General features: G+C 42.7%; 1 protein-coding gene across 1 annotated transcript; it reads left to right on the top strand.

Moving 5' to 3' along the window:
• The first annotated feature begins 1,340 nt into the window (after positions 1–1,340).
• Positions 1,341–21,053, top strand: nox5 (NADPH oxidase, EF-hand calcium binding domain 5). Its single transcript, XM_014123982.3, has 16 exons — positions 1,341–1,520; positions 1,807–1,957; positions 2,293–2,503; positions 2,860–3,100; positions 3,384–3,537; positions 7,110–7,282; positions 9,165–9,347; positions 9,686–9,818; positions 14,056–14,198; positions 14,342–14,533; positions 15,385–15,429; positions 15,700–15,824; positions 16,070–16,154; positions 16,356–16,455; positions 16,718–16,884; positions 17,172–21,053. The coding sequence occupies exons 1-16, from the start codon at positions 1,401–1,403 to the stop codon at positions 17,301–17,303; spliced, it is 2,355 nt and encodes a 784-aa protein (XP_013979457.1). The 5' UTR covers positions 1,341–1,400; the 3' UTR covers positions 17,304–21,053.
• Positions 21,054–21,894: the final 841 nt, after the last annotated feature.

The following is a 21,894-nucleotide window of genomic DNA, read 5'->3' as shown; positions in this document are numbered from 1 at the left end:
CAGTAGTTAAATCAGGTAGAGCAGTCAAATCAAGTAATTTGTGTTCTTTCTCAAACTATCCTACATCACACAAACCCTCACTACGTTACATTAGTGGCAGCCTACTAGCCATGTCTCACAAACTGTTACCCTTTTCACATTATTGCGCTGACCTCAACCAAACTGACCTGACTTGGAAATGTTCTTTCACATTGGTTTTGTTCGACATTGCAGCCAACAGTGCAGGTGACTGCCGACTGACTGATCTAAAAAAAACCTTGCATTGTAAATAACTACTCAATATTATTTGTAGGTCAGTCAGTCACAATTTACCCATGATACATTTAAGCGATAAGGCCCAAGGGGGTGTGGTATATGGCCAATATACCATGGCTTAGGGCTGTTTCTCCGCATGACGAAACGCGGAGTGCCTGGATACAGGACTTAGCCATTGGACATTAGCCATATACCACAAATCCCCAAGGTGCCTTATTGCTATTATAAACTTGTTGCCAACGTAATGTCATACCAGTGGTATACGGTCGGATATACCACGGCTGTCAGCCAATCAGCATTCAGGGATCGAACCACCCGGTTTATAATATGGTTTTGATCCTCTTGAACCCGGCCATTGTCTTTAAAGGGGAGAGGCTATGCAGACACGCCTGGTGCGCAAATTGATGATGTTTGTCACACAGGGAGAGTCAAGTGGAGACGAACAGATTCGGTTCAGTCAGTTGTCCCGATGAGCCGAAGTTAGGACTTGGGAGTGTACAGAATCATTCCATTTTTATCGGAGTAATTGTTGAAAATCACTGCAATAAATGTGCTTTAGCCATCACCCTGGCCTGATATTGGCTACACTATCTAGCTACTTCCTTCGCCTTACTGAGGCAAGCTGTGCCCCATGATGTGTTGCCTGATTGTAGCGCAAACTCTCCCTGTTGAGTAGTGTAGACTATCACAGTGACATCCAGATGGTTACTCCCAGTATTACAAGTTATTTCTCATGTAGGCTACTCTAAATAAAATCAAGTGGGATGGAACAAATTGGAGATGGTGTCTAAATCCAGATGGAGACCAATACTACAAGCTATTTTGCCCATCGAAATAAACATCACGTTCTTTAACAAGTCGTAATTAGCGCCATGCTGCTGTTGCCAGCTAGCCATCATAAATTAGCTGTGAAGGGCTCATCAGCACCACTGGATCAGGACAACTGACTGAACTGAATTAATTTGTCTTCAAACTCAACTCTCAGCTGTGCGGCATACTTCATCAATTTGGACACCAGGCGTGTCCATATAGCCTCTCCCTCTTTAAAGCTCCCTTTTTGCCATGGCCTTATGTAGGTTATTTCGTGTGTTGACATTACAGCAGGCGTGGTGGTGAGCGTAGAAGGCTACCATCCCAGCAGCACCATGAGTCTGGATGAGGATGCACGGTGGCTGGAGTGGGTGACCAAGCAGTTTGAGAGCATCGCGGGAGATGACAAAGAAATTGACCTGGAGGAGTTCAAAACGGCCCTCAAGGTCAAGGAGGTAAGTCAGGGGTCAAGGTTCAACTGATTTCTCATGTATTTTGTTGGTCATTTTTTGTGACAAATAAGCTCAAATAGGGCTGGAGTAGGATGGGTAGGGGGTACAGTGCAATAACGTCAAATACGTGAAGGTTCACATACAGAGCCGCCAAAAATGAACAGTCTCAATGTCTGACTTCCGCTTACTCTAAATGATTGTGCTTTATGGATTATGTACGGTATGTGAGTTGTACTTACTTTGTCCATAGAAGTCAGTGCTGTGTGTGATTCTGTGTGTGTTTGTGCAGTCTTTCTTTGCGGAGCGGTTCTTTGCACTGTTTGACTCTGACGGTAGCAAAACCATCAGTCTGGACGAGCTGCTGAAGGCTCTGGATCTGCTGATCCATGGCAGCGAGACGGACAAGCTCCGCTTCCTCTTCCAGGTCTATGACGTCGATGGTATGTGTTTAGCCTAGTGCCAGATCTGTTTGTGCAGTCTTGACAATTGCCAGTGACCAGGAGTTGGCAAGACGACACACATAGATCTGTGACCAAGCTTGTAAGTGTTACTTATGAAGACAAAATGTGTGCATTATCCACCATTAAAACACACAGTGACATAAAACATCTACACGTTTTTGGTATGCTATATAAACTGATGTATGAGAATGGTCAGTGAAACCTCCACGCATTGTCTCACCTTTAGGACATGCAGTTTATTGCGTCCAACTTAGCTGCCTATATTTTCAGCAACTTGCAACAGACTATTTATGATGATTTCGCTTGGCCTGCAGGCAGTGGCTCGATTGACCCAGACGAGCTGCGCACAGTGCTCAAGTCCTGCCTGCGCGAGAGCGCCATCTCCCTGCCAGAGGAGAAGCTGGACGACCTGACCCTGGCTCTGTTCGAGTCGGCTGACAAGGACAACAGCGGCTCCATCACCTTCGAGGAGCTCAAGGCCGAGCTGGAGAACTTCCCTGAGGTTATGGAGAATCTCACCATCAGGTCTCAAGGCACAGCTAACATGTTTAAACATGGGGCCAGTTTCCCAGACACAGATGAAGCCCAGCCCTGGACTAAAAAGTTTAGGAATATGCTTACTTTTTGTCAGGGAATCAGGCTCAGAATGTATCAAACATGCAAAATATAAGGAAGGCTCACATGTCCATACACGCATAAGATTTTCCCTGTGACATTTTATGTAGTCCAGTGTCTGTTTTCCAACTCTGTATCTTAGCAACATAGTTAATATGTCCCCAAAGAATGATCTTTACCGCAGAAGAAGTGCCTAGATCCTAGATCAGCACTCCTATTCTGAAACTCTTTGTAAATATGGGCCCTCCATTTCCTCCACCACCTAGCGCTGCCAACTGGCTGAAACCTCCCGGCCTGGAGCAGAAGAAGGGGCGGCATACCCCGCGCTACCTTACGCCGGCGTACTGGCACAACAACAGCCGAAAGCTCCTCTTTCTGTGCGCCTACACTTGCCTCAACCTGCTGCTGTTCATCACCGCCATGCTGAAGAACGCAGAGGGGGGATTCTGGTACATGGTGGCCAAGGGCTGCGGCCAGTGCCTCAACTTCAACTGTACCTTTGTCATGGTGAGGGAGTTAGTGGGGAAGTGGGGGAGGGAGGGGGTGAATGTGATTTGGTAGATAGAGATGAAGAGATATTCAGCAACTCTCGGAAAGGACAATGAATGTTTGCTTCATAAGTCAATCTTTTAAACCAGCACGTTTCGGCGAAGGCCTTCATGAGGGTATTGGTGTTAAGAGGTAGACATCGACATGCAGCTGTGACATTTCCCTTAGCAACACTAGACTTTTTGCACTGATTGTGTCTGTGTATCTGTGTGTATACGTGTTTACATGTGAATGTGTGTAGGTGCTAATGCTGCGGCGCTGTTTGACCTGGCTGCGGGCCACTTGGGTGGTGAGGGTGCTGCCTCTGGACCAGAACATCCTGCTGCATCAGATGGTGGGCTACGCCATTGTCACCTTCTCCACCATGCACACCACTGCCCACTTCATGAACTTTGGTACGCAGGAACACACACGCTCTAAACCACAAACACTCACATGTTATAAACCTTCCCTCTCCCAGATGCAGTCAACCAGTCCCAAAAATATTTTTAAGCCTTGAGACAATTGTTTCATGAGCTGAAATAAAAGACCCCAGAAATGTTCCATATGCACAAAAAGCTTATTTCTCTCAAATTTTGTGCACAAATTTGTTAACATCCCTGTTAGTGAGCATTTCTCCTTTGCCAAGATAATCCGTCCACCTGACAGGTGTGGCATGTCAAGAAGCTGATTAAACAGCATGATCATTACACAGGTGCACCTTGTGCTGGTGGCAATAAATGGCCCCTCTAAAATGTGCAGTTTTGTCACACAACACAATGCCACAGATATCTCAAGTTTTGAGAGAGTGTGCAAGACCAACCACCCGGACAGCTGACGAAACTATGGTTTTGCAAATCTGAAGAATTTCTGCACAAACGGTCAGAAACCGTCTGTGCTCGTCGTCCTCACCAGGGTATTGACCTGACTGCAGTTTGGCATCGTAACAGACTTCAGTGGGCAAATGCTCACCTTCAATGGCTACTGGCACGGTGGAGAAGTGTACCCTTCACGGATGAATCCTGGTTTCAACTGTACAGGCAGATGGCAGACAGCGTGTATGGCGTCATGTGGGTGAGCGGTTTGCTGATGTCAACCTCGTGAACAGAGTGCCCCATGGTGGCGGTGGGGTTGTGGTATCAGCAGACATAAGCTACAGACAATGAACACAATTGCATTTTATCGATGGCAATTTGGATGCACAGAGATACCGTGGTGAGATCCTGAGGCTCATTGTTGTGCCATTCATCCGCCGCTATCACCTCATGTTTCAGCATGATAATGCACAACCTCATGTCGCAAGGATCTGTACACAATTCCTGGAACCTGAAAATGTTCTAGTTCTGCCATGGCCTGCATACTTACCAAACATGTCACCCATTGAGCCGTTTGGGATGCTCTGGATCGACGTGTACAACGGCGTCTTCCAGTTTCCGCAAATATCCATCAACTTCGCACAGCCATCGAAGAGGAGTGGGACAACATTCCACAGGCCACAATCAACAGCATGATCAACTCTATGTGAAGGAGATTTGTCACGCTGCATGAGGCAAATGGTGGTCACACCAGATACTGACTGGTTTTTATAATTCACGCCCCTAACTTTTTGTTAAGTTATCTGTGACCAACAGATGCATATCTGCATTCCCAGTCGTGTAATCCATAAATTAGGGCCTATGTATTTATTTCAATTGACTGATTTCCTTATATGAACTGTAACTCAGCCACCCTTTGCCTTGATGACAGGTTTGCACACTCTTGGCATTCTCTTATCCAGCTTCATGAGGTAGTTACCTGGAATGAATTTAAATTAACAGGTGTGCCTTGTTAAAAGTTAATTTGTGGAATTTCTTTCCTTCTTAATGTGTTTGAGCCAATAGGTTGTGCTGTGACAAGGTAGGGAGTTATACAGAAGATAGCCCTATTTGGAAAAAGACCAAGTCCATATTATGGCAAGAACAGCTCAAATAAGCAAAGAGAAACGACAGTCCATCATTACTTTAAGACATGAAGGTCAGTCAATCCAGAACATTTCAATAACTTTTAAAGTTTTGTTCAAGGGCAGTAGCAAAAAGCATCAGGCGCTATGATGAAACTGGCACTCATGAGGACCGCCACAGGAATGGAAGACCCGGAGTTACCTCTGCTGCAGAGGATAAGTTCGTTAGAGTTAGAGTCAGATTGCAGCCCAAATAAATGCTTCACAGAGTTCAAGTAACAGACACATCTCAACATCAACTGTTAAGAGGAGACTGTGTGAATCAGGCCTTCATGATTGAATTGCTGCAAAGAAACCACTGCTAAAGGACACCGATTATAAGAAGAGACTTGTTTGGACCAAGAAACACAAGCAATGGACATTAGACCGCTGGAAATCTGTCCTTTGGTCTGATGAGTCCAAATTTGAGATTTTTAGTTCTAACCGCCGTGTCTTTGTGAGACACAGAGTAGGTGAATGGATGATCTCCGCATGTGTGGTTCCCACTGTGAAGCATGGAGGAGGAGGTGTGATGGTGTGGGGGTGCTTTGCTGGTGACACTGTCAGTGATTAGAATTCAAGACACACTTAACCAGCATGGTTTATGCTTAGTGGAACTATCATTTGTTTTTCAACAGGACAATGATCCAAAACACCCCTCTAGGCTGTGTAAGGGCTATTCGACCAAGGAGAGTGATGGGGTGCTGCATCAGTTGACCTGGTCTCCACAATCAACCGACCTCAACCCAATTGAGATGGTTTGGGATGAGTTGGACTGCAGAGTGAAGGAAAAGCACTCAACAAGTGCTCAGCGTATATGGGGACTCCTTCAAAACTGTTGAAAAAGCATTCCAGGTGAAGCTGGTTGAGAGAATGCCAAGAGTGTGCAAAGCTGTCATCAAGGCAAAGGGTGGCTACTTTGAAGAATCTAAAATCTAAAATATAATTTCATTTGTTTAACACTTTTTTGTTTACTGCATGATTCCATATGTGTTATTTCATAGTTTTGATGTCTTCACTATCATTCTACAATGTAGAAAATAGCAAAAATAAAGCATGAGTAGATGTGTCCAAACTTTTGACTGGTACTATATTTTGGCTATAATTAGAATGCCAAATGTGTTTAATAAGACTGAGTACACATCAGTGTTTCCCATATCAATACTTATTACCTCACCTAAACACATATTTGTTCTATAGGCGGGTTGGTTGACAAAGTCACGAAAACGAATCATGCGTTGTTATGATTTTGAACGGTCAGATAGCTAGCAACAATTACAAGAAGATGCCATGTGGGAAATCGTAGTTGGCTTGTTTCCGCTAGTTGTATCTTGTTCTTGATATCATGTCTTGTTTTGAGGTGTTTTGACTTATTCCATGTCAACGCTAAATAATATGGCTCAAATTCGCTAGCTAGCTAACCAGCAACTGTATTTATGTATTTGAGAGACAACAAGTGCGCTTTGTGCAAATGTATTTATGTTTTCAATAAACATTTGGAGACAAAATAAACATGTTGACAACAATCTAAGCCAACCCTGTCTGTTTTGCCCCATAGTTGCGCACGTGATGGTTTTGTTGCTAAACAACCAACCCATTTATTGGTTTCAATTTAATGTTTTGGTATTTGCATCTCTGAATGATGTCTCTAGACTGGAGGGTACACCAGAGGCTGGTGAGATGAGCTATAGTGGGACGGGCTCATTGTAATGGCTGGAATGGAATTAATGGAACGGTCATTTGTTTGATGTGTTTGATACTGTTCCATTTATTCCATTCTTGCCATTACAATGAGCCCGTCCTCCTATAGCTCCTCTCTCCAGCCGCCTCTGTGGTACACATAACGGCATGTTAATGTTTAGACTGATCCAGCCCTTTCCCTTGGTCTAAGGTGGTGCTGTATTGTGGCTTTCAACTGATCACATTTATTTATAAACCTCTTTTTACATCAGCAGTTTTCACAAAGTGTTTTTACAGTAAAATGGTCTGATCCTTTGTTTCCTCCTTCAGTACACCTATCTCAGAACAGCAGCTACAGCCTGTGGGAGCACCTTTTCACTACTAGGCCAGGGATTGGCTGGGTGCAGGGCTCTGCATCCCTTACCGGCATGGTGCTACAGATCATGATCTGTCTAATGGTGGTCTGTTCCAGCACCTTTGTCCGCCGCAGCGGACATTTTGAGGTACAGTTGTCAATCTAGCTAGTAATTTAGCAGGCGCTCATATACAAACTTTAAAGTTTTATTAGTCTTATGCACGGGATACACATGGTATACACCAGCGTTCCCCAACTGGCAGACCGTTTTATTTGGACAGATTAAAAACACCAGGAAATCAGCTCCAATTTATTAACATTTTGGGAATCTGTTCCCAAGTATTCCCACGCGTATGCGAGACACGTGATCGTATACATACAGTGCATTCGGAAAGTATTCAAGCCCATTGACTTTTTCCACATTTTGTTACTTTACAGCCTTATTCTAAAATGGATGAAATAGTGTTTTTCCTCATCAATCTACACACAATACCCCATACTGACAAAGCAAAAACAGGGCTTTAGACATCAAAACCCCGGAAATATCACATTTAAATAAGTATTCAGACCCTTTACTCAGTACATTGTTGAAGCACCTTTAGTAGTGATTACAGCCTCGAGTCTTCTTGGGTATGACGCTACAAGCTTGGCACACCTGTGTTTGGGGAGTTTCTCCCATTCTTCTCTGCAGATCCTCTCAAGCTCTGTGAGGTTGGATAGGGAGCATAGCTGCACAGCTATTTTCAGGTCTCTCCATATATGTCCGATCATGTTCAAGTCTGGGATCTGGCTGGGCCACTCAAGGACATTCAGAGACTTGTCCTGAAGCCACTCCTGCGTGGTCTTGGCTGTGTGCCTAGGGTTATTGTCCTGTTGGAAGGTGAACCTTCAACCCAGCCTGAGGTTCTGAGTGCTCTGGAGCAGGTTTTCATCAAGGATCTCTCTGTACTTTGCTCCGTTCATCTTTCCCTCAATCCTAACTAGTCTCCCAGTCACTGAAAAACATCACCACATGATGCCGCCACCACCATGCTTCACCATAGGGACGGTGCCAGGTTTCTTCCAGACGTGACGCTTGCCATTATGGCCAAATAGTTCAAACTGGGTTTCATCAGACCAGAGAATCTTGTTTCTCATGGTCTGAGAGTCTTTAGGTGCCTTTTGGCAAACTTCAAGCGGGCTATCATGTGCCTTTTACTGAGGAGTGGCTTCCGTCTGGCCACTCTACCATAAAGGCCTGATTGGTGGAGTGCTGCAGAGAGGGTTGTCCTTCTGGAAGATTCTCCCATCTCCACAGAGAAGCTCTGGAGCTCTGTCAGAGTGACCACCGGGTTCTTGGCCACCTCCCTGACCAAGGCCCTTCTCCCCCGATTGCTCAGTTTGGCCAGGTGGCCAGCTCTAGGAAGAGTCTTGGTGGTTCCAAACTTCTTCCATTTCAGAATGATGGAGGCCACTGTGTTCATGGTGGCCTTCAATGCTGCAGACATTTTTTGGTACCCTTCCCCAGATCTGTGCCTCGACACAATCCTGTCTTGGAGCTCTACGGACAATTCCTACAACTTCATGGCTTGGTTTTTTCTCTGATATGCACTGTCAACTGTGGGACCTTATATAGACAGGTGTGTGCCTTTCCAAATCGTGTCAAATCAAATGAATTTACCACAGGTGGACTCAAATTCTCAAATTGTAGAAACATCTCAAGGATGATCAATGGACACAGGATGCACCTGTTTCATAGCAAGGGCCTGAATACTTATGTAAATAAGGTATTTCTGTTTTTATTTGTAATACATTTGCAAAAATTTCTAAAAAACGTTTTTATTTTTTGTTATTTGTCAATTCTCTTTATCTAATATTAGGTTTTGGTTGAAGATCTGATAACATTCACTTTCAAAAATATGTACAAATAGAGAAAATCAGAAAGGGGTCAAATACTTAATCACGGCACTGTACATTCACATACACTAGCTCCCTCCATCACTACACCCAAATTCTCAAATTGTTTTAATTTTTGTGCGTTGCTTCCCCAGGTGTTCTACTGGTCCCACCTGTCCTATGTGTGGGTGTGGGCTCTGCTGGTGGTGCACTGTGCCAACTTCTGGAAGTGGTTTGTGGTGCCTGGTGTGATCTTCCTGCTGGAGAAACTAGTGGGCGTCGCTGTTTCTCACATGGGAGGCCTCTACATCGTGGAGGTCAACCTGCTGCCGTCTAAGGTGCCCATCTGAATGTTATACCAATAGCGATCACTTTTCTTAAAGAGGACATCTATTCACTTTTATGTTTTTCAATATCTAGCTATTGTGTTATGACACCTGCTCAACACATAATGAAGTTTGACTACATCTCTGCTGTTGAAGTATTAGATTATAATATGATACAACTTATCCCAACCTACCAACCCTACTATAGACGAGAAAAGTCAACTAGCATTGTGCAGTTTGGACAGAGTGTAGATGGCTCTGTTAGCCTAGTAGTTAATGTCTTTATTTTTGTTCAGAGACCATTTTTGTTTCCCCCCTTGAGAGTGTTGAAAAATGTCTGTTACTTGCAGGTGACCCATCTGGTAATCAAGCGGCCCCAGTTTTTCCACTTCAAACCAGGGGATTATGTTTACATCAACATTCCAGACATCGCTAAGTATGAGTGGCATCCTTTCACCATCAGCAGTGCTCCAGAGCAGCCAGGTTTTTATTTTTATTTCACATTTTAGCACGGAGTCACATTTAAGACCAATACAAATATACAAGATTACAAAACATACTTAAGAGAAATAATCACATTCCTCAGCAAAGAGGTCCCTAATCAACAATTTGAATTGCCCGAGAGGCACCAGTACGTATAGTTGCAGGGAACTCTGTAGATTGTTCCATACAGTACATGGGGTGCAAAGAAACCAAAAGCAGATTTACCTATCTGGGCTCCCGAGTGGCTCAGCGGTCTAAGGCACTGCATGTCAGTGCTTGAGGTGTCACTATAGTCCCTGATTCGAATCCAGGCTGTATCTCAAGTGTCCGTTATTGGGAGTCCCATAGGGCGGCACACAATTGGCCCAGCGTTGTCCAGGTTTGGCCGGGGTAGGCGGTCATTGTAAATAAGAATTTGTTCTTAACTGAATTGCCTAGTTACATAAAGGTTACACAACTGTGAAGACCGAAGGGATCTCCAGAGTTAGCCATCCCTGAAACCGAGGATGTTAACTCATACGTCTAAATGATGTTAAGTATGGCGGAAGTTTACAGTGAGGGAAAAAAGTATTTGATCCCCTGCTGATTTTGTTTGTTTGCCCACTGACAAAGAAATGATCAGTCTATAATTTTAATGGTAGGTTTAATTGAACAGTGAGTGACAGAATAACAACAACAAAAATCCAGAAAAACGCATGTCAAAAATGTTATCAATTGATTTGCATTTTAATGAGGGAAATAAGTATTTGACCCCCTCTCAATCAGAAAGATGTCTGGCTCCCAGGTGTCTTTTATACAGGTAACGAGCTGAGATTAGGAGCACACTCTTAAAGGGAGTGCTCCTAATCTCAGCTTGTTACCTGTATAAAAGACACCTGTCCACAGAATCAATCAATCAATCAGATTCCAAACTCTCCACCATGGCCAAGACCAAAGAGCTCTCCAAGGATGTCAGGGACAAGATTGTAGACCTACACAAGGCTGGAATGGGCTACAAGACCATCGCCAAGCAGCTTGGTGAGAAGGTGATAACAGTTGGTGTGATTATTCGCAAATGGAAGAAACACAAAATAACTGTCAATCTCCCTCGGCCTGGGGCTCCATGCAAGATCTCACCTCGTGGAGTTGCAATGATCATGTGAACGGTGAGGAATCAGCCCAGAACTACACGGGAGGATCTTGTCAATGATCTCAAGGCAGCTGGGACCATAGTCAACAAGAAAACAATTGGAAACACACTACGCCGTGAAGGACTGAAATCCTGCAGCGCCCGCAAGGTCCCCCTGCTCAAGAAAGCACATATACATGCCCGTCTGAAGTTTGCCAATGAACATCTGAATGATTCAGAGGACAACTGGGTGAAAGTGTTGTGGTCAGATGAGACCAAAATGGAGCTCTTTGGCATCAACTCAACTCACCGTGTTTGGAGGAGGAGGAATGCTGCCTATGACCCCAAGAACACCATCCCCACTGTCAAACATGGAGGTGGAAACATTATCCTTTGGGGGTGTTTTTCTGCTAAGGGGACAGGACAACTTCACCGCATCAAAGGGACGATGGACGAGGCCATGTACCGTCAAATCTTGGAAGAGAACCTCCTTCCCTCAGCCAGGGCATTGAAAATGGGTCGTGGATGGGTATTCCAGCATGGCAATGACCCAAAACACACAGCCAAGGCAACAAAGGAGAGGCTCAAGAAGAAGCACATTAAAACCTCTTACATCTAGACGTTCCGCTAGCGGAACACCTGCTCCAATATCCAAAGATAGGCGTGGCGCGAATTACAAATTCCTCAAAAATACAAAAACTTCAATTTTTCAAACATATGACTATTTCACAGCATTTTAAAGACAAGACTCTCCTTTATCTAACCACACTGTCCGATTTCAAAAAGGCTTTACAGCAAAAGCAAAACATTAGATTATGTCAGCAGAGTACCAAGCCAGAAATAATCAGACACCCATTTTTCAAGCTAGCATATAATGTCACAAAAACCCAGAAGACAGCTAAATGCAGCACTAACCTTTGATGATCTTCATCAGATGACACACCTAGGACATTATGTTATACAATACATGCATGTTTTGTTCAATCAAGTTCATATTTATATCAAAAAACAGCTTTTTACATTAGCATGTGACGTTCAGAACTAGCATACCCCCCGCAAACTTCCGGGGAATTTACTAACAATTTACTAAATTACTCACGATAAACGTTCACAAAAAGCATAACAATTATTTTAAGAATTATAGATACAGAACTCCTCTATGCACTCGATATGTCCGATTTTAAAATAGCTTTTTGGTGAAAGCACATTTTGCAATATTCTAAGTACATAGCCCAGCCATCACGGGCTAGCTATTTAGACACCCGGCAAGTTTAGCCTTCACCAAAATCAGATTTACTATAACAAAAATGTTATTACCTTTGTCGTCTTCGTCAGAATGCACTCGCAGGACTGCTACTTCAATAACAAAAGTTGGTTTGGTCCCAAATAATCCATCATTATATCCGAATAGCGGCGTTTTGTTCGTGCGTTCCAGAAACTATCCGAAATGGTAAATCAGGGTCGTGCGCATGGCGCAATTCGTGACAAAAAAATTCGAAATATTCCATTACCGTACTTCGAAGCATGTCAACCGCTGTTTAAAATCAATTTTTATGCAATTTATCTCGTAAAAAAGCGATAATATTCCGACCGGGAATCTCCTTTTCGGCAAACAGAGGAAAAATCACAAAGACGGGGGCGGCCAGTGCACGCGCCTAAGCCCACAGTCCCTTGATCGGCCACTTGACAAAGGCGATAATGTGTTTCAGCCTGGGGCTGGGATGACGACATTCTGTTTTTTCCCGGGCTCTGAGAGCCTATGGAAGACGTAGGAAGTGTCACGTTAGAGCAGAGATCCTTTGTAATTGAATGAGATGGCAAAGAAGTTCAAGAAATGGTCAGACAGGCCACTTCCTGTAAAGGAATCTCTCAGGTTTTGACCTGCCATTTGAGTTCTGTTATACTCACAGACACCATTCAAACAGTTTTAGAAACTTTGGAGTGTTTTCTATCCAAAGCCAATAATTATATGCATATTCTAGTTACTGGGCAGGAGTAGTAACCAGATTAAATCGGGTACGTTTTTTATCCAGCTGTGAAAATACTGCCCCCTAACCATAACAGGTTAAGGTCCTGGAGTGGCCTAGCCAGTCTCCAGACCTTAATCCCATAGAAAATCTGTGGAGCGAGCTGAAGGTTCGAGTTGCCAAACGTCAGCCTCGAAACCTTAATGACTTGGAGAAGATCTGCAAAGAGGAGTGGGACAAAATCCCTCCTGAGATGTGTGCAAACCTGGTGGCCAACTACAAGAAACGTCTGATCTCTGTGATTGCCAACAAGGGTTTTGCCACCAAGTACTTAGTCATGTTTTGCAGAGGGGTCAAATACTTATTTCCCTCATTAAAATGCAAATAATTTTATAACATTTTTGAAATGCGTTTTTCTGGATTTTTTTGTTGTTATTGTCTCTCACTGTTCAAATAAACCTACCATTAAAATTATAGACTTATCATTTCTTTGTCAGTGGGCAAACGTACAAAATCAGCAGGGGATCAAATACTTTTTTCCCTCACTGTATGTAAGAGAGCTTTATAAATAAAAAAGAGTGCATTGAATCGATCTACGTATTCAAAGAGGGCCAGCCTACTTTCTGGTAAAGAATGCAGTGATGTGTACTGAACCTGTCGCCTGTAATAAAGCACAGCGTGCTATGATAAACTGCTTCCAATAGCTTCAATATAGTGGCAGATGCATTCATATAGACATAGGTACACTCAGTTTGTCTAAAAACTGTGTTACATCCAGTTCCCCACTCTCTCTAAACTAGAATGTAATACAAAATATAACTTTATTGTTCATTAGTTAGAACGGAAATTTGTCTTCTGCCGTTCCCAACGCCCACAAGTCAGCCTCAGCGGATGGAGAGCAATTGTACATGGGATCAGACACCAGCAGCTTTCCATCTGCCAGTTTTGTTCCATTCCCATTTTTGTGTGGCCCAGCCCGGGGCTTGAACAAGCAAACTTCCACCTGCTGGTCTGCCTCTCTAACCTCTAGGCAACTTCTGCCTCCAAATTAAACTAAACTTAGAAACGCATACACATGGTCCAGTTGCAGCTTTGACATCCAGGAAAATTTCCATACAACTCAATGGAGTGTGTCTGTGCTTGCACATCCTTTTCTGAAAAGATACTCTGTGGTTGCATATCCGCTCCATGGGCCAGTGGACCAATCGTCTGTATGAGTACTTCAGGCAGCCAGACAGCCAGGTGGTCAGCACCAAGAGACTGAGCGCCAGCCTGAAGGACAGACGGCACCAGAGGAGCGCCCAGGTTCTCTACCTTCTTTTTCGCCCACTACTTATAATTCTCTCTGTTAGCAATACAATACAATTCTACATACACAAAGTCAAAACAATACAATTAAGTAGGACCCTGGAATATGGGAGTGGGCAAATCATTATATTTTCTTGCAGGAGGAGCTGTTTAAATGTGCGAACTGCAACGGGACGTTGGCCTCCAATAAGGACGATGCCATCGAGCTGACCCTGTATCGACAAAACGGGTGTAGACCAGGGCCAGGACCATGCCCAGGACCAGGGCCACAGGGGCCCAACCCAGACCAGCAGAACCAAGCAGAGAGAGGAGAAGGCCCCCCGCTCAGAGAGGTATGATCTGGGCCCCTGATAAGAAGACAATATGCAACATAGAATAAAGATATTTATCATACAAAAGAGCCTAAACTCTGAGTGATGTTTCACATGTTTACTCAGCGAAGATGTACAGCTGAATGCATATATTCAATACAGTGCAGTGTCAACTTATACCCTTAGCTCCCTTTCCACAAAGATGTACTTCAGTACTTTTCCATCACCCAGGATTTCTCCGTGCTCCTATGTCCATATCACAGGACTTCTTTTCAGTCAGGAGAAGCCATGAGTTAATGGGAGTACACATTTCTACAGTCCACTGCAATCCACCAAATAATTGCACTTCTCATACACAAAGAGCTTGAACGTAACACTACTTTCAATCTCTGAGGATCTATTCGTACTAAGAGGATATAATGATATAAAAGAGTAAAGATATAAAACAGTAATTTGCAATCTATCACCCATATTCATAAAGCATCTCAGGGCAGTTTTTCTGATCTAGGATCAGGGCATATATTCATAAAGCATCTCAGAAGAGGAGTTCTGATCTAGGATCAGTTTTGCCTTTTAGATCATAATGAATTAGATTATATGGAAAGGAGGGGACCTGATCCTAGATCAGCACTCCTACTCTGAGAGGCTTCAAGAGTACGAGCCCAGGTCCCCCATGTCAACATAATTTTATTTATTTTGATCTAAAAGGCAAAACTGATCCAATATCAGCACTTTTGCACTAAGACGCTTTAGGAATATGGGCCCTGGTCTGAAAGTACAGGAGTTTGGGTCACTGTTGTAATGCATTATGATAACATCTTATTACTTATTATAACTGATGATTAATCTGTTTTTCCTCCCGACCAACATAGATCACAGCCAAGCTTAGTGAAAACCACAGGTTCTGCAACGTCAAAGTGAGTTTGACTTCAACCTGCTTCTGTAACATTTAATCGTTGATACTGTACATAGACATACATAACATATTACTAACCCTATTTGAAGACATTATAAAGGCTTATAACAATGAATGAAGCATTATACCATCAAGGTGATGTGTCATTCTCAATTTATGAAGCGTTATACCATCAAGGTGATATGTCATTCTCTTATTAGCTATCTAGACATTCACATTAGGTTTGAATATACTCTGAATGCCTATCAGTATCTGTATCTCTGTCTGTCAGTGCTTCGTGGATGGGCCATATGGGACTCCGACGAGACAGATCTTTGCCTCTGAACACGCTGTGTTAATCGGTGCTGGTATTGGGATCACGCCTTTTGCCTCCATCTTACAGAGCATCATGTACCAGTAAGTACATGCTAGATTGCTCTGGAACAGAAACACAGAGAATTTAGAAGCACTAACTGCTATAATCCTACAATGATGATTATGGCACCAATATCTACTTTTGTTAAAGCTTAGCCCAATACTATGGTTATTAATAACTAAAAATGTGCCCGCATATTCTTCTGTAAGTCAATTTCCTAACAACTTTGGTTGGTGTGGCAATACAGATTTGAGTTTTGCAGTTTTACTTCTGATTTCTATTTAAGCTATCGCATGAGGAAACAGAACTGCCCCAACTGCAGCTACTCGTGGTGTGAGAACATTAAGGACAGTGAGATGAAACTGAGGAAGGTAAGACCCACTGCAGATGACAGATCCCCATTGGGCCTGAAAGCTTGTAGTTATTAGCCTGGTCCCAGATCTGTTAGTGCAGTCTTGCATACTCCTGTGGCCAAGTAAGCAAGACATCATGAACAGATCTGGGACCAGGCAAAAAAATATATTAGTTATAGTAAACATTTGTTAAACACTCTGTTTGTGGTTCTCCTACAGGTTGACTTTATCTGGATCAACAGAGACCAGAAATCATTTGAGTGGTTCGTGAGCCTCCTGACCAAACTGGAGATGGATCAGGCTGACGAAGAGCCAGAGGGTAAGTGAGAGAAGGGAGGAATGAAAGATACAGAGATGGAGGGAGGACAAAGAAAGGAAGAGTAAGATCTTCTGTAAGAGAAACACCACTGTGTGTTAGGGGTCAAATCTAAGGTTTGTTCCACTCCTGTGTTTCTCTGTGTAAGGTACATGTGTAAATGCCTTTTGTTTAATGTATCTATCTTATTACTGTTTTTACTGTAAAGTGGTTGCAATTTTAAATGCACTTTAAATCAAGTTTGATTTGATTTTTGAACCCTCAGGCCGCTTCTTGGAGATGCACATGTACATGACCTCTGCCCTCAGCAAGAATGACATGAAGGCCATCGGCCTGCAGATGGCGCTAGACCTCCTGGCCAAGAAGGAAAAGAGGGATTCCATCACTGGCCTTCGCACCCGCACACAGCCAGGGAGGCCAGAGTGGGGGAAGGTATGGATGTCAAACTATATCTCTGTATATATCTGTACCTGTCCATTATAAAGCTCATAGAGCATTTTTCAGCTAATCTTGAAGAGATGCACCATTTCTAAAATCGGTATGGGGTGCCTCTGCTTTATTTCGTTGTTGGCTATAAGGGCCCTGAGTTTTTCCTGGTCAGGTTATGTGGTCAGGAAAAACCTGCAATGAGTCGTGATTCAGTGACATGCAAGCTTGTGGGTCCTGTCCAACCACAGTACATTGAAAATGTCCTCTTCTTTCACATGTATCAACCGCAGGTGTTCCAGAAAGTGGCAGAGGAGAAGAAAGGGAAGGTTCATGTGTTCTACTGTGGAGCCCCTGCACTGGCTAAACTCATCAAGGCCCAATGTGAGCACTTTGGATTCAACTTCTACAAGGAGAACTTTTGAGGACTGTCCAACATTTTTCCTGACTGACATCAGCAACCTCAACTAAATCCACACACCTATGTGCTGATCTATGTCAACAGTTTCTGTACCATACACGCTGGTTGTCCACAAGCACTATCTCGTGCTGAATCCGCACTATGCCTTTACCCACCCAAGTGTGTGAAACCGACATCAGTATGCTGCTAACAGCTTCGCTTCCTCCACTGTCCCTGTCCCCTTCCTGGGCTCGAACCAGTGGTCCTCTGAATTCAAACACTCCGCCCTCCTTGAAAACATACCAACTAGTTGTGCAATAATAAGGATCCGATTCGATAGGACCATTGGCGTGACTGCCCTTAATGCATTCCTTGGTCAAAAAGTATAATGTGGTCCTTTATACTGTATATTCTATCACATTTAGTATTCAAATGGATCTACCTTGCTTTAAACCAAAACATATTCCAAAGCACAAATACTAATGGCAGACATTGTGACAGAGAATGAAATTATGTTCACACCATATGTAACAGTGTAGGTTCCGTCCCTCTCTTCGCCCCAACCCGGGCTCGAACCAGGGACCCTTGCACACATCAACAACTGACACCCCACGAAGCATCGTTACCCATCGCGCCACAAAAGCCGCGGCCCTTGCAACGCAAGGGGAAACCCTACTTCAAGTCTCAGAGCGAGTGACGACACTGATTATAACGCTATTAGCGCGCACCACCGCTAACTAACTAGCCATTTCACATCGGTTACACATACACAATTAATAGTTTATGTACCCCTTAACTATGTGTTGTTGCCAATGGATCTGATGTCTTTTTATTTTATTTAACTAGACAAGTCAGTTAAGAACAAATTCTTATTTACAATGACGGCCTACCCCAGAGAAAGCTGGGCCAATTGCGCGTCGCCCAAACCATGGCCAGTTGTGATACAGCCTGGAATTGAACCAGGGTCTGTAGTGACACCTCTAGCACTGAGATGCAGTGCCTTAGACCACTACACCACTCGGGAGCAGTGCCTGTATTAGATGTATTGTAGTAGATATATTTGAAGTTTCTGCTTAAATCTTCATGGAAGGTTGTTAAGATACAAAATACAGCATAATATGCACCTTGGTGGAAGGGTTAAATGGGTAACCCTAAGTAATGTAGTGTTTGTTCTGCATCCTGGGTAAGACCAGAAGATGTCCATTATTATAGGAAATATAGAACATATCAAACTTACGTTACAATTTTATAAAACTTATAGCTATTCAGTGTTATGTAACTAAAGTGCCTTCAGAAAGTATTCACACCCCTTGACCTTTTCCACGTTTTCTTTTGTTACAGCCTGAATTTAAAATAGATACAATTGAGATTTTTTTTGTCACTGCCCTACACAAATGTATTAAAAATGAAAAGCTGAAATGTCTTGAGTCAGTAAGTATTCAACCCCTTTGTTATGGCAAGCCTAAATACGTTCAGGAGTAAAAATGTGCTTAACAAGTCTAATAATAATTTGCATGGACTCACTCTGTGTGCAATAATAGTGTTTAACATGATTTTTTAATGACTACCTCATCTCTGTACCCCCCAAATACAATTATCTGTCGAGCAGTGAATTTCAAACACAGATTCAACCACAAAGACAAGCGAGGTTTTCCAATGCCTCGCAAAGAAGGGCACCTATTGGTAGATGAGTAAAAATATAAAAAGCAGACATTGAGTATCCCTTTGAGCATGGTGAAGTTATTAATTACACTTTGGATGGTGTATCAATACACCCAGTCACTACAAAGATACAAGTGTCCTTCCTAACTCAGGGACTTCACCATGAGGCTAATGTTGACTATAAAACAGTTAGAGTTTAATGGCTGTGATAGAACAAAACTGAAGAGGATGGATCAACAACATTGTAGTTACTCCACAATACTAACCTAATTGACAGAGTAAAAAGAAGGAAGCATGTACAACAAGGCACTAAAGTAATACTGCAAACAATGTGGCAAAGTAATTCACTTTTTGTCCTGAATGCAAAGTCTTATGTTTGGAGCAAATCCAATACAACAGAATACTGTGTATCACTCTCCATATTTTCAAGCATAGTGGTGGCTGCATCATGTTATGGGTATGCTTGCAATCGTTAAGGACTGGGGACTTTTTCAGGATAAAGAAATAATAGAGGAAAGCCTGGTTCATTCTGCTTTCCAAAAGATACTGGGAGACAAATTCACCTTTCAGCAGGACAATAACTTAAAATAAAAGGTCAAATATACACTGGAGTTGCTTACCATGACAACATTGAATGTTCCTGAGTGGCCTAGTTATAGTTTTGACATAAATTGGCTTGAAAATCTAGGATAAGATTTGAAAATGGCTGTCTAGCAACGATCAACAACCAACTTGACAGAGCTTGAATAATTTCTAAAAGAATAATGTGCAAATATTGTACAATCCAGGTGTGCAATGCTCTTAGAGGCTTACCTATAAAGACTCACTGCTGTAATCTCTGCCAAAGGTGATTCTAACATGTATTGAGTCAGGGGGTTGAATAATTATCTAGTAAAAATATTAGTGATTTAAAAAAAAAAAAAAAAAAAAAACGTTTTTTTTTTTACAAATGTTAGTATTTTTCTTCCACTTTGACATTGGAGTATTTTGAATAAATTGTTGACCAAAAATAATAATTATATCCATTTTAATCACACTTTGTAACACAACCAAATGTGGACGTACAGGGGTGTGAATACTTTCTGAAGGCACTGTATGTAATTTACATCATATAAATAGTGTAGATTTACATTTCTGTTCTATAGTGTTTTATTGATAGCTAAATTATAAATATTAATTTTAGATTTACATTTCTGTTATATAATTGGTAGTTACATTGTATTTGTTTATTTAGGTTTCACTGCAATTCAGCTTTTAGCTGCCAATGTTGTACAACATGAATAAACTAAACTATGATTATTATAAATGCATAGCATAGCAGTTTATATGATATTATGAACAGAGTGACTAAATGTTCAAGAAACATTTATAGTATGTAAATATGGATCTATATAAGAACATTGTTTTTTGTAAGTGGTAATGGTTTTATTTGTTGTAACCGACAGTCTATAAAACTATCCAGAATGCCAATCCAAAACAAGTCTGTCTGTATAGACCTGTCTAAAGCATAGTTTGGTGAACAATATGATTTCCCCTATTGCCTTGTTGAAATTATACAATTATTTCCTGCACTCTGAATGGTGTAAGGGGTTCTAGGGGAACTAACTGCAATTAATGAAATGCAGGGCAGAAAATGAATTGTCTTTCAGACATATATGAGTTATTTGAGCAGTCTTTACATTGCCTCCATATCCTTTGATAAATAAAAAGGGCTTGTGTGCCTATACAGAACTCTTGCCTCTGGGGGTGTTCTCTAGCCAAAAGAGGTTCTTATAGGCTGTGTTTACTGCCTGTCTAAACTCAGCCAATGTGTGTTCGAGCAGTAAGCCCTACTAAGACGACTATAAAAATTAAGTTGTGAGTGAAGTCGGGAAAGGGCATCTGCGACAGCCGAAAGTCAGACACTGTAGTGGTTTTCCAACATCATGGCAAGGCTCATGCTGGCTTCACATGCTCATGGGAAACTGGGAAGTCGTAAATCCGACATGATTGGGCTAGTTTGAGTGGTAAGGACTGAAGCAATGTTTTCCAACAGCAAGGCTCATAACATGGCAGTGTTGTCACTGTCTGTATGAAAAAAATCTTTATAATATCGAAATAAACATGCCTCCAACCCCCATATCACACACTCACGAACTGAATAAAATGTGTGTACGTTGTACAATCAATTAGTGAGTCTCAAATATCACATTAATTTGGATATACAACTCACCGGACAGTTTACACCACCCAATTCAGGAAAATGGATCGCTCCTACAGACAGTGAGTCACGTGGCCACGGCTTGCTATATAAAGCAGGCAGACAGGCATCAAGGGATTCAGTTACTGTTGAATTGAACGTTAGAATGGGCAAAACGATTGACCTAAGCGACTTTGAGCGTGGTATGATCATCACTGCCAGGTGCGCCGGATCCAGTATCTCAGAAATAGCCGCCCTCCTTGGCTTTTCACGCACATCGCTGTCTAGGGTTTACTGAGAATTGTGCAACAAACAAAAAACATCCAGTCAGCGGCATGAGAGTGGTTAAAGGAGAATGGCTAGAATCGTGCAAACTAACAGGCAGGCCACAAACAGGCAAATAACGACACAGTACAACAGTGGTGTGCAGAACGGCATCTCAGAACGCACAACTCGTCGGTCCTTGTCACGGATGGGCTATTGCAGCAAACAACCACACCGGGTTCCACTCCTATCAGCTAAAAACAAGTGGACAAGTGATCACCAATACTGGAATCAAAAAAACATTGCCTGGTCCGACTAATCCCGGTTCCTGTTGTGGCATGCTGATAGCAGAGTCAGGATTTGGCATAAGCAGCATGAATTCATCCAGCCTGGTGGCGGTGGTGTACCGTCGTCCAATCTGCAGCAACTGCGTGATGCCATCGCGTCAGCATGGACCAACATCCCAGTAGAACGTTTCCGATTTGTATAATCCATGCCCCAAATAATTCAG

This window comes from Salmo salar, chromosome 10, assembly GCF_965601325.2.
Source record: "Salmo salar chromosome 10, fSalSal1, whole genome shotgun sequence".
Classification (NCBI taxonomy): Eukaryota; Metazoa; Chordata; class Actinopteri; order Salmoniformes; family Salmonidae; genus Salmo; species Salmo salar.
Note: the sequence above shows the minus strand (reverse complement) of the source record. Positions and strands in the feature narration are given on the sequence as shown.

Bases quoted from the DNA above. Each gene is read 5' to 3' on its own strand.
- nox5 (XM_014123982.3), top strand. From the start codon at position 1,401: ATGAGTCTGGATGAGGATGCACGGTGGCTGGAGTGGGTGACCAAGCAG. The intron at 1,958-2,292 runs GTATGTGTTTAG...CTTGGCCTGCAG, and splicing joins CCAGGTCTATGACGTCGATG to GCAGTGGCTCGATTGACCCA. The intron at 7,283-9,164 runs GTACAGTTGTCA...TTGCTTCCCCAG, and splicing joins GCCGCAGCGGACATTTTGAG to GTGTTCTACTGGTCCCACCT.